General features: G+C 37.6%; 1 protein-coding gene across 1 annotated transcript in view; it reads right to left on the bottom strand.

Annotated features, from left to right (window-relative positions):
* The window catches only part of LOC107178962 (zinc finger protein 658B-like), a 41983-nt gene that overhangs the window by 12769 nt on the left and 15529 nt on the right, over positions 1 to 13685 (bottom strand). The window contains 1 exon segment of the mRNA XM_042964481.1: positions 5848 to 5943. Within this exon segment, the coding sequence (XP_042820415.1) occupies positions 5848 to 5943 (96 nt within the window).

Here is a 13685-nt window from a genome sequence, read left to right as displayed (position 1 = left end):
GGGAAAAATTAGATTTTGTTTGGCCATTCTGAGAACAAAGAATCCAAATCCCCGACACAGAAGTACAGCTGCCCTGAGGTGGGGCAAAGTCATCAGGATTAAGCAAAAAGGCTTAAATTATGGGAAAGGACAAGGCATGAAGGGAAGAAGAGCAGAAATAAGACAGACTGTTCAGAGACAGATGCTAAAAATTAATGAATTTATTTAAGAACCTGTACAGAAAAAACATATGATGATGAAAAGTGGTGTGTGGAAGCATGTCACATAGATGGATAACACTTAGGAGACTGGCTTAAGCCCTGACATTGTGGCAGGCAACAAAGAAATACAAGAGGGGTTCATAATTTGACAGTCACTAAAATGTAAGTACTTCAAATTTCATATATTAAGTATTATGTAAACCCTAGGTTTATGTGCCATAGGAGGAGAAAGAAACTGGGAATCAAAATCTGTTTACTCATAAACATCCATTTATGGATATAGGAAATACCTATTCCATGCCTCATTATATTTGAAGCACTAAAGATAATAACTTTTAAACAGGCCAGCAAATGTGAATAAGCTCTTAGAGAAGCACAGACAAAAGTGGGATTAAAACCAAAGAGGGAATGATTTCAGGAATCGTGATTACTACCATCACAGAAAGCAGAAAATGTATGGGAAAAAGAAGCAACCCCTATGACAATGTCAAATAGTACAGGTAAGTGGAGATTTTCAGATATGATTTCAGAAATAGGAAGAGTTGATAAGTGCATAGAAGAAAAATAAAACAAGGAGAGATATGAACTGCTTGAGATGAAGAATGCCATTATAAACAGGGTCATGAAGGTTCATACTAAGAAAGCAAATGACAAGATCTGAACTTTTATAGAAACAAACGAATCTGTCAGGAATATATATAGCAAGTATCCCCCACACATTACTTTGTCTCTTTCTAACCTTCAAAAAATGAAAACTAAAACAAATACACATAAATCTCTTCAGTATAAGTTAACTGATGACATACATGAATTCCTATACAACCACTCTCTAGTGCATGGTATATAAGCTGCCTGGCTCCCAGAGACCTCACATATTCTTTCCTGGGCACAACTTCCTTCACATTTCGAGACAACTCATTTCCCTCAAATATTCAACAAAAATCATTTCCTCACATTTCTGTATACACTTATATGTATGTGCAACTCTAAAAAAAATTAACTTTACATAAATGGAATCATTAATTCTTTTGTTCAAAACTGTGAGATTCATTCATGTACTTGCTTGGAGCTATAACTTGGAAAATTCCCTATTTATGTAATTTATTTACAACTTACTCTTCAGTCATCTGTTCCTGGGTATTTGCTTTTCATTACAGGGGGAAAAAATCCTCACATTCTTCCTAGAGCACAGAAACACACTTTCTCAAGAGAATATAGCTAGGAACAAAGGTCCATCCATTACAGAAGTGATTGTACCTGGAAACTAATTTAATATTATATGTCAACTATACCCCAATGAAATATGTTTTAAAAAGTGGTTACACTTATGTGGGGGCAGGAGGCATATGAGAAATATCTGTACCTTCTTTTTCAATTTTGCTGTGAACCTAAAATTGCTAAAACCTTAAAAAAAAAAAAGTGATTGCACCAATTTCAAGTGCACAGCAGTAGAGAAGGTACTTTGATATTTCACCTTCTCACTGACTCCCAATACTCCCAAACCTGGAATTTCTGCCAGTCTTATAAATAAACGCATAGCTGTAGCACACTGCATTTCATTTGCGTCTCTTTCACAATTGACGAGGTGTAGGTAAAATAGTTTCCCCATTACTTAACATTTGGATTTCTACCTGGGAAGTTCCTTATTAAGTCTTATACCCATTTCTCTGTTGGGTTGCCTGCCTTTTTCCTCAAAGGTTTGCAGAATATCTTCTTATCTGAATATTAGCCCTGCCTTGGTTCCACGTACAGATTCTGCTACAGTGTGGTTTCTTTTTTAATGCTTTTTATGATGTCAAGAAATTCTGAATTTTAATACAGTTTATGTCTTTTCCCATATATTCAATGTTTTTTTGGTTTTAAATTTTCCCTACACAGAATAATAAAAATTTTCTCCTGTATTTCTAAATTATTTAGTTTTGCCTCATACAATTCAGATTCAGTCCACTCAAAAGTGACTTTTGTGGAAGGATATAAAGCTGGGACAAAATGCCACTGTCACACTTTTCATAAATAGTTGTCCTTAAAATATGCAATTGCTTCTGTGTTGTCTATTTTCTTTCAAAGGTCCATAATTATCTACACACCAGTGCCACTCTATACCAGTTACAACAGATTTACAACTCTTTAATACCTATTAGAAAAGATCTTACACCATCCTGTGTTTAAACAAATTGGTTAGAATAAAACAGTTTAAAGGTCTTCCAATCTATGAACACGATATACCTATTTTATCTGTTTTATTTCATGTTGCTCTAAGTTTTAAAAATTTCAATATTTGCACAGCCTAATTTCTAAATATGTTTGCACTGCAACTTGCCAAATAATGCTTTCTCTCCTTTTCCCAGCATAAGCTAACTACTGTTCGGATTTTATTTAATTCTTTTTATACTAAGAATCATGTTTTAGCCTATTTCATTTATGCCATTATACTTTTCCAATTGTTATTTTTAAATACATTACTTCTGCTTTGCTTAATCTTCTCAAAATTCTTATTCTTTGAATTTTCTATTAAGCAATGCAATACCCATAGCCTAAAAGTTCTGTGCAATAAAGGGTTAACTCAGCAGGTTTGGGGTGTTCAAACCCTGCACATTTCAAAGAAATGACTGGCCTTTGACCAACTCCTGGAAAATAACCTACAAGCCCTGCATGATAAGAGTATCTTTATATACTTTGGGGGCTTGGACCACATCAAAAAGTTCAGGCTCACAATATGATTTATAGTTGGGACCTAAGGCTAGCTGTATCAGTATACCTCTGGAAGGGCTGGAGCCTAAGTAACCAAGGTCACTCCAAGCCTACATGCCTGACCCCCAATAAAACCCTTGGATACTAAAGGTTGGGTAAACTTCCCTGGTTAATACCTCAGTATGCTGTCACATGTCACTGTTGGCAGAATTAACTACTGTTCACACAACTTCACAGGGAGAAGAAAATGAGGTTTGCATCTATTCCCTCTCTGATTCTGCCCTATGTGCCTTTCACCTTTGCTGATTTTATCTGTAACTTTTTGCTGTAGTATTGTTCTGTATATAAATTGTTTGTGGGACTTGTCATGCATTTGTGCCCAGAGCCACACACACACACAATCATGGGAGGCTTAGTTGGCTTGTTCTCTGTATCTGGCCTCAGGATCAGAACTGGCCCTTCTGTTCCTGATGCCAAGAGGGATTAACTTGCTTCACCTCCCTGAGCCAGACCAGGCTGACCCCCTAGAATGGATCAGGGAGGGAAGAGAAATATGCTGCCACCAGGCTCCTAAGATTGTGAGAAAAGATAAGAGAAACAAAGTAACAGCCTACTCAGGTGTGCACTTAGGCAAACTTAATGACTAACTATAAATCACAGGTAGTATATATACTGCCCTGGGGGGAATAGTGAGGTGAAGTCTCATCTGAGGGGAGGATGCTCCACCCAGGACCCTCAATCCGGACTCCAACCGGGCTGTCCACCACAGGGCTTCCCCAGCCAGAAGGTTGGATGTTGTGAGTACCTGATTTCATGTAGCAGCCCTTTGTTCTCTATACTTCTCTCCCTCTTTATGTTTACTATAATTGTTTAATTATTTATATTCGCCTTCCCTTATAATTAATAAAGTTTTCCTCCACGAAATCGAAAGTGCAGCTATCATGAATTACTATTATTCAGAACAAGTATAAACTATAAGCTTGAATATAGCAACTTTTCTGAGTTCTTGGAGACCTGTGGACATGGGTTCACAAATACACTGAATTTTATACCTTTATAATTTTGATTTTAAAAATCACTTGATCAAATAGATTTTTTTAAAACTATATATGTATTTTTTTGTTGTTGTTTACAAATGGATTTTAATTTGTCTTATATTGTCTACAATTTCTAGTGCAGTTAAACTGTTACTTTGTGGTGCCAAGGTGGCTCAGTCAGTTGAGTGTCCCAACTCTTGATTTTGGCTCAGGTCACGATCCCAGTGTCATGGGATCGAGCCTCGTGTCAGGCTCCATGCTGAGTGTGCAGCCTGCTTAAGATTCTCTCTCTCTCTTCCTCTGCCCCTCTCCCCTACTCAGTCTCTAAAATTTAAAAAAAAAAATTAAATAAACTGCTACTTTCACTTTGCAGAATTTACTGTTTCCTTTTGACACAAAATGTTTAGTTATTCCACTGACACTTCAAAGAAGGTCTATGATTTCAGAGTACAGAGTTTGAAAGATATATATAAATATGTATTAGACTCATGTCATAAAACATGCTATTTATATCTTCTGGAGTAGGGTCAACAAACTTTCTCTATAAAGGGTTGGATGGTAAATATATTAGTCATTGTGGGCCACATGATCTCAGTCACAACTTCTCAGTCATTTTGTTGTACCACAACAGCAGACAAAACAATACACAACAAATAGCTTATTTGCAAAAATTGCAGGCAAATAGGTGGATTTAGCATAAGGAACATGATTTACTAACTCATGTTCTAGAATCTCAGTTGCTGTCAATTTTATGTTATGAAATCAGAACAGTACATATAGGCCTATTACATCTAATGTGTTCCTATTTCTCCTCATATCTCTTTCAGTTTTGTTTTATAAATCTTTATAATTTAATTGGCACACAGGTATTTGCAGCCTTGGCATCTCCTCTCTACATTAACTTACTTAGCTTTATTAAAGTGTTTCTTTTATTACTGTATGAAATTTTAAGTGAATCAAAACCTTTCCAGTAGTCCTATAACTTAAGCCTGTATTATATTTTATGTATATTGCCTTGATATTGTTTCATGTTATAAACATTCTAAATTATTTTTAGGTATTTCTCTTTGATACAATCTCATACCATTTTTTCTTTTTGTTTTTAACATTTATTTATTTGAGAGAGAGGGCGCACATGCATGCATGCGCATGGGGAGGGGCAGAAAGGGAAAGAGAGAATCCCAAGCAGGCTCCACACCTTCAACACAGAGCCCAACGTGGGCTTGATCCCACGAACCAGGAGATCATGACCTGAGCCAAAATCAAGAGTTGGACCCTTAACCGACTGAACCACTCAGGCATCCCATACCATTTTTTCCTAACAGATTAACCTTAGCCTATCTACAGTGATATGACAGACACATTCATCTAACTTTATGTTATGCTGTTTACATGTTAATGTATACATATTTATTTTATAAAAAATATTTTCAGTGATAAGTCTCTTCTGTGTACAATTAACTGTTTTCCATCTAATAAGAAAGGTCATATTTTTGCATTTACAGTTCATTTATAGAACTTAAATTATAATTATAAATCTCATGCAATTCTTATTTATTAATTAGGCAATACCTAGTGATTTCCTACTACACAACCACTGATCAAATCAGTATATCCCCTCTCTTCCCATCCTTTAAATCTTCCACTTTAGTTACTTCTATAATCTTACTTAGTATTTAACTTTGCACTGGTTAAATATAAATCACTTGACTTGTCATGTATAAATGAATATACCCTGTTGCCTAGTATAAAATATGAACAAATGAAAATAATCACATGTATCCCTTATGTTACACCCTCTGCACCCACATTTTACTGGATCTACTCATTTCTGAAATTCCAAAGGTGCTCACTGTTAACTATTCTCATTCTGGATTTAGTTTTCCAGGAATACCTTTTGCCAGTACTCCAAAACTCACCCAGGTAACTTCTGTTTAGAAATTCATCCTCTAATAACCATGGGTCTTCTCCTTGTTCCAACCTGAAGATTACTTCTGGTTTTATAAAGCAATATCCTGTAAATGGGAAATATTTTAGGACATGGATTCACTGTAAGGGCTTTGATGATTTTGAATGTGAAGGAAGGTGCAGCTTTACAAGTGGCACAGTAATGCTACCCACCTGACCCTTTCTTTAGGGAAGTAAAAAAATATTTTCAGATACTTGAAAAAGACCTCCTTAAATTCCTAAATCACAAGCCTAAATAACATTAAATTCTAATAATAACCCACATTTATAGGCTTCAGAAAATCAAATGGAGATTTCTAATTATGGGCATGATAGAATAAAAGAAACCAACTTACCCTCCCCCACATGAAACAACTCAAAAGCAATAAAAAATATATGAAACTTTTAGACACAGGACAATAGGCAGTACAGATCAGTAATTCATGAGAAAAGGGGAAGAATGACATGAATGCAATGACTACCACATATCACAGCCCAGTAAGTTTGAACACAGAATGAAAATCAGCTGCAATGAGAAAGAGCTATGGACATCTACAAAAGGATCCCTCCTTCCATCTTTGAATGAGTACTAATTTGAAGATGCATGTGGAAACTACCTGAGGTTGGAAAATAATTATTAGAAAGAAGTAGAATAGGACCACTTTCTTACATCATACACAAAAATAAATTCAAAATGGATGAAAGACCTAAATTTAAGAAAGGAAGCCATCAAAATCCTCGAGGAGAAAGCAGGCAAAAACCTCTTTGATCCTGGCTGCAGCAACTTCTTAACACGTCTCCAGAGGCAAGGGAAACAAAGGCAAAAGTGAACTATTGGGACGTCATCCAAATAAAAGGTTTCTGCACAGCGAAGGAAACAATCAGCAAAACTAAAGGCAACCAATGGAATGGGAGAAGATATTTGCAAATGACATACCAGATAAAGCGTTAGTATCCAAAATCTATAAAGAACTTAGCAAACTCAACACCCAAAAAACAAATAACCCAGTGAAGAAATGGGCAAAAGACATAAATAGACACTTCTCCAAAGAAGACATCCAGATGGCCAACCAACAAATGAAAAAAAGCTCAACATCACTCATCATCAGGGAAATACAAACCAAAACCACAATGAGATACCACTTCACACCTGTCAGAATGGCTATCATCAACAATTCTGGCAACAGCAGATGTTGGCGAGGATGTGGAGAAAGAGCATCTTTTGCACTGCTGGTGGGACTGCAAACTGGTGCAGCCACTCTGGAAAACAGTATGGAGGTTCCTCAAAAAATTAAAAATAGAACTACCCTATGACCCAGCAATTGCACTCCTAGGTATTTATTCAAGGGATACAGGGATGCTGTTTCAAAGGGGCACATGCACCCCTATGTTTATAGCAGCCCCATCGACAATAGGTAAAGTATGGAAAGAGCCCAAACGTCCATCAATGGATGAATGGATATAGAAGATGTGGTAATATATATATATATATATATATATATATATATATATATATATATATATATACACACACACACACACACACACACAAACACACACACACACACACACAATGGAGTATTACTCGGCAATCAAAAAGAATGAAATCTTGCCATTTGCAACTACGTGGCTGGACCTAGAGGGTATTATGCCAAGCTAAATTAGAGAAAGACAAATATCATATGACTTCACTCATATGAGGACTTTAAGATACAAAACAGATGACCATAAGGTAAGGGAAACAAAAATAATATAAAAACCGGGAGGGGAACAAAACGTAAGAGACTCTTAAATATGGAGAACAAACAGAGGGTTACTGGAGAGGTTGTGGGAAGGGGGATGGGCTAAATGGGTAAGGGGCAGGCATTAAGGAATCTACTCTTGAAATTATTGTTGCACTATATGCTAACAAACTTGGTGGTAAATTAAAAATAAATAAAAATATACACTGTAAAAAAAAAAAGCAGAATGAAAAAAAAATCACCAACACACACAGAAGTGGGAAATCTGTGTTTCCAGACTGGAAAGGCAAGGGATCCTCAATAAGACTTCTCATCAGAAACTGAACAGGTCAGAAGGCAGTGAACTACTCAAAGAAAGGGTTCTCAACTAAGAATCCCATATCCAGGAAAACTCAATAAGATAAAAGCCAAATAAAAGTATTCCCAGATAAGAAAAATTGAGATTTTGTTGCCTGCAGACCCACCTTACAAGATACATTAAAGTTCTCTTCACTGATTTCAAAGATCATTGGATAAAAACAATGTCTATATATAAGTATTGTTGGGTTTCTAACATAGACAGATGTAATATGGACAATGAAACCACAAAATGGGGGAGGAATAAAGCTACATAGGAGTAACTTTTCTATATGGCACTGAATGGTAAATTCAAGTGTATTTGGTAAGCCCTAGAGCAACTACTAAGGAAGTAAATTCTAAAACACACAATGAAAAAAAATTATAAAAGGAATTAAAAATGTTACATTAAAAAATATTCACATACTGCAAAACAGTAGAAAATGGAATAGAAAATAACAAAAAAGACAGGAGACATACAGAAAACAAAATATAAAATGGCAAACAAAAATCCAACTATATCAAATAAGAACAATTAAGTGTGAAAGAATTTAACAATCCAGACAAAAGACAGAGAATGTCAGACTACATTTAAAAAAAAAAAAGCTATATTTAACTATATGCTAAGGAGATACATATTAAAGATACAAAGATGTTCAAAGGGAGAAGATGGAAAAGATACTTCATATTTCATTCAAGCATGAATGGTTTTAAGAAAGTGATTATATTAAAAAAAAATACATTTCTTTTAAAAGATTTTAAGTAATCTCTACACCCAATGTGGGCTCAAACTTACAACCCTGAGATCAAGAGTTACCCCTTCTACTGACTGTGCCAGCCAGATGACCTCCCAAAAAATAGACTTTAAGTTGAAAAATGTTACTAGAGATAATGAGAGACATTCTACAATGACAAAAGAGTATATCCATTAGGAAGATGGTATAGGAATTATAAACATATACACACCTCACAACTGAGCCCAAAATATATGAAGCTAAAACTGACAAGCGAATGGAGAAATAAGACAATTAAAAAATAATAGTTGGAGACTTCATTATCATACTTTCAATAATATATAGCGTAACCAGATAGGAAATCAGTAAGGAAATAAATGACACTATAAACCAACTAGACCTAATGGACATACATACCACACTCACCCAACAGCAATAGAATCCAAATTCTTCTAAAATGCACATGGAACACTCCCTAAGACAGGTCATGTATTAGGCTACAAGACAAACTTTAATAAATTTAAAAATACAGAAATAACAGAGTATCTGATCCCAATGGAATGAAATTAGAAATCACCTGGGTGGCTCAGTTGGTTGAGCATCCGACTTTTGTTTGTTTGTTTTGAAAGACAGAGAGCACAAGCAGGGGAGTGGCAGCGAGAGAGAGAGAGAGAGAGAGAGAGAGAGAGAGAGAGAGAGAGAGAATCCAAAGCATTTGTCAGGCTCTGAGCTGTCAGCACAGAGCCCGATGCAGGGCTCACACGCATGAGCCATGAATGAGATCATGACCTGCAGACACTTAACCAACTGAGCCACCCAGGCACCCCGAGCTTCTGACTCTTGATCTCATCTCAGGTCTTGATCTCAGGGTCATGAGTTCAAACCCTGCATTGGGCTCCACGCTGGGTATGAAGCCTACTTTTTAAAAAATTCAGTAACAGAAATTTGGGAAATTCACAAATGTGTGGAAATTGAACAAACACTACCCACAAATTAAAGCCCATGCCCAGATGGCTTTACTACTGAATTCTACCAAACATTTAAAGAACTAATAACAGGGGTGCCTGGGTGGCTCAGTCGGTTAAGCGGCTGACTTCAGCTCAGGTCATGATCTCGCAGTCCGTGAGCTCGAGCCCCGCGTCGGGCTCTGTGCTGACAGCTCAGAGCCTGGAGCCTGTTTCGGATTCTGTGTCTCCCTCTCTCTGACCCTCCTCTGTTCATGCTCTGTCTCTCCCTGTCTCAAAAATAAATAAAATGTTAAAAAAAATTTTTTAAAACAAATAAAGAATAACAATTCTTTATCATCTCTCCCTCACAAAAAACAGAAAAGAGGACACTTCTCTCATTCGATAAGGCCAGCATTACCCTGATACTCTCAGACATCACAAGAAAACTACAACTGTCTCTTATGAATACAGATGCATAAATTTCCATCAAAATACCAGCAAACTGATATATGGCAACATATTAAATTTATTACACACCATGACCAAGTGGAATTGGTCATGGGAATGACCAAGGAATGCAAGAATGCAGTTGCTGTGATACACAAAACTGCATCAATGTAATTCACGGTATCAACAGAATAAAACATAAAAACCATGTGATCATCTTAAAACACACAGAAAAAAGCATTATGACACAAATCAACACTCCTTCATGCCAAAAACATTCAACCAACTAGGAGTAGAATGGAACTTCTTGGGGCGCCTGGGTGGCAGTCAGTTAAACATCCGACTTCAGCTCAGGTCAAGATCTCATGGATGAGGTGAGGCAAAGATGAAAGCTTCTGCATGTGAGAGCTGTAGTTGCAGGGCCTGAACTTCTCAATTGGTGCCAAGGGAGAATACACATGAGCTTTCTTATTAACTTGCCCCTACATGGGGCAGAAGCAGAAGAGGCAGCAGGGCTTGAGAGCTGTGAGAAATTGAACATCAAGAAGAGATTCTATTACAAAGTACCTCTGATGTTTGGTAATTGAAATGTGTCATGTTTTCCCTAATTGGATTATTCATAAGCTAATGCTGCACTGAGGTTAAGGCTATAAAGAATGTGAAAGTTTTTCAGGAGGCTGGCATCAAGTATTTTGAGAAGTGAATTAAGTGTTTTGGTTAACATCAATGATGTCTGAAGCTTCAAAAAAAGTGAGGAGTGTCTTGGTGATTCTGTATTAGTATTATGGTTTTAGTATGGCCACAATGACGTGTAATCTTGATTTGCATTTTTGGGTATCTTTGAGGCAAGAAACTTCCACCTTTTTTCATATATTTTTTAATGTTTCATTTATTCTTTTTTTGATATCTTAAATTTTTTAAATTTACATTTTTTTAATATGAAATTTATCATCAAATTGGTTTCTGTACAACACCCAGTGCTCATCCCAACAGGTGCCTGCCTCAATACCCATCACCCACCCTTGCCCCCCACCCCCCATCAACCCTCAGTTTGTTCTCAGTTTTTAAAAGTCTCTTATGTTTTGGCTCCCTCCCTCTCTAACCTCTTTTTTTTTTCTTCCCCTCCCCCATAGTCTTCTGTTAAGTTTCTCAGGCTCCACATAGAGTGAAAACATATGGTACCTGTCTTTCTCTGTATGACTTATTTCACTTAGCATAATATGCTCCAGTTCTATCCATGTTTCTACAAAAGGCCATATTTCATTCTTTCTCATTGCCACAAAGTATTCCATTGTGTATATAAACCACAATTTCTTTATCCATTCATCAGTTGATGGACATTTAGGCTCTTTCCATAATTTAGCTATTGTTGAGAGTGCTGCTATAAACATTGGGGGACAAGTGCCCCTATGCATCAGCACTCCTGTATCCCTTGGGTAAATTCCTAGCAGTGCTACTGCTGGGTCATAGGGTAGATCTATTTCTAATTTTCTGAGGAAACTCCACACTGTTTTCTAGAGCGGCTACACCAGTTTGCATTCCCACCAACAGTACAAGAGGGTTCCCGTTTCTCCACATCCTCTCCAGCATCTATAGTCTCCTGATTTGTTCATTTTAGCCACTCTAACTGGTGTGAGGTGGTATCTGAGTGTGATTTTGATTTGTATTTCGCTGGTGAGGAGCGATGTTGAACATCTTTTCATGTGCCTGTTGGCCATCTGGATGTCTTCTTTAGAATAGTCGTGTTTTCTGCCCATTTCTTCACTGGATTATTTGTTTTTCGGGTGTGAAGTTTGGTGAGCTCTTTATAGATTTTGGATACTAGCCCTTTGTCTGATATGTCGTTTGCAAATATCTTTTCCCATTCTGTTGGTTGCCTGTTAGTTTTGTTGATTGTTTCCTTTGCTGTGCAGAAGCTTTTTATCTTCTTGAGGTCCCAATAGTTCATTTTTGCTTTTAATTCCCTTGCCTTTGGGGATGTGTCAAGTAAGAAATTGCTGCGGCTGAGGTCAGAGAGGTTTTTCCCTGGGGTCTCCTCTAGGGTTTTGATGGTTTCCTGTCTCACATTCAGGTCCTTTATCCATTTTGAGTTTATTTTTGTGAATGGTGTAAGAAAGTGGTCTAGTTTCATCCTTCTGCATGTTGCTGTCCAGTTCTCTCAGCACCATTTGTTAAAGAGACTGTCTTTTTTCCACTGGATATTCTTTCCTGTTTTGTCAAAGATTAGTTGGCCATACTTTTGTGGGTCCAATTCTGGGGTTTCTATTCTATTCCATTGGTCTACGTGTCTGTTTTTGTGCCATGTTTTATTTATTCTTGAGAGAGAGGGAGAGATAGAGCATGAGCAGGGGAGGAGCAAAGCGAGAGAGGGACACAGAATCCGAAGCAGGCTCCAGGCTCCAAGCTGCCAGCACAGAGCCTGACGCAGGGCTTGAACTCACAAGCTGTGAGATCATGACCTGAGCCAAAGTCGAATGCTCAACCAATGAGCTACCCAGGCACCCCTAGAAATTTCCACTTTTTTACCCCAAAGGGGTTTACCCTGGACAAGGCATTGTGACTGTCATTGGTTGAACCAGACATCCAAGTTGCTAGCAACTGCCAAAGTGTCTGTAAAACTGCAGATGGGGACAACGGTCAGCCAGGGCATTCTCTGAGGCCAAGATGTATGCTTGGGACACCTGGGTGGCTCAGTCGGTTGAGCGTGCAACTTTGGCTTGGGTCATTATCTCACAGTTTGTGAGTTTGAGCCTCACATCAGTTGACAGCACAGAGTGTGCTTGGAATTCTCTGTCTCTCCATTCTCTATCCTTCCCCCACTCACATGCATGCTCTCTCTCTCTCAAATAAACATTTAAAAAAATGAATGCTTGAAGTTTAGCCACTTGTGACTCTTGGGTCCCATCTTCATCATCAAATATCCCAGTTGAAGGATGAAAACTAGCAGCTGTCCAGCAAATTCCATTATGTACACAATGGCACTGCCATCTGCAGCATACGAACTCTGTTTGCTATTTACTCAGTTGATCCCAAAAGGTTCCCTAGGTAGGCAAGAACCTGAGGACACCTCCTCTTACATGTGGGATACACCAGAGCCCATGTTCATTATCTATCCTATAAATACCACATGCATTTCAACAAGATGGTCTCAGCGGCCCAACGAATCCAAAGGGATGCTGCGTCCACAATCCAAGGTATGATGAGCAGCTGGGTACAGAGTCTGTGAGAGCTTTTACTTCCAGGAGTACCAAGCATGCTGCTTAGAGTCTAGAGCTCCACAAATGCTGCTCTAATGGCATGTAACAGGGCCAAAGAGGATGGTGGTTTTTACATCAGAAGCTCATAGGCATTTTATGGTAAGCTTGATGGTCAGAAATTCCAAGAAGTACGAGAGGAGGTTGCCAAAGAGTCTCTCAAGGACACTAACAGGAGTGCCTATTATATTACAATTTAGACAAATTATAGAGCCTTTTGTTGTAGGGAACCCCATCCTAATTGGGATAATTTGTGACTAATATTATAAACAAACTTCGTAAAATTGTTAAGAGGAAGATGTTGTCACCAGAAAAAAACAAACCAAAACATGTTCAGCTCTTTTTAATGT

The sequence above is a fragment of the Panthera tigris genome, chromosome D4 (assembly GCF_018350195.1).
Source record: "Panthera tigris isolate Pti1 chromosome D4, P.tigris_Pti1_mat1.1, whole genome shotgun sequence".
Taxonomy (NCBI): Eukaryota; Metazoa; Chordata; class Mammalia; order Carnivora; family Felidae; genus Panthera; species Panthera tigris.
Note: the sequence above shows the minus strand (reverse complement) of the source record. Positions and strands in the feature narration are given on the sequence as shown.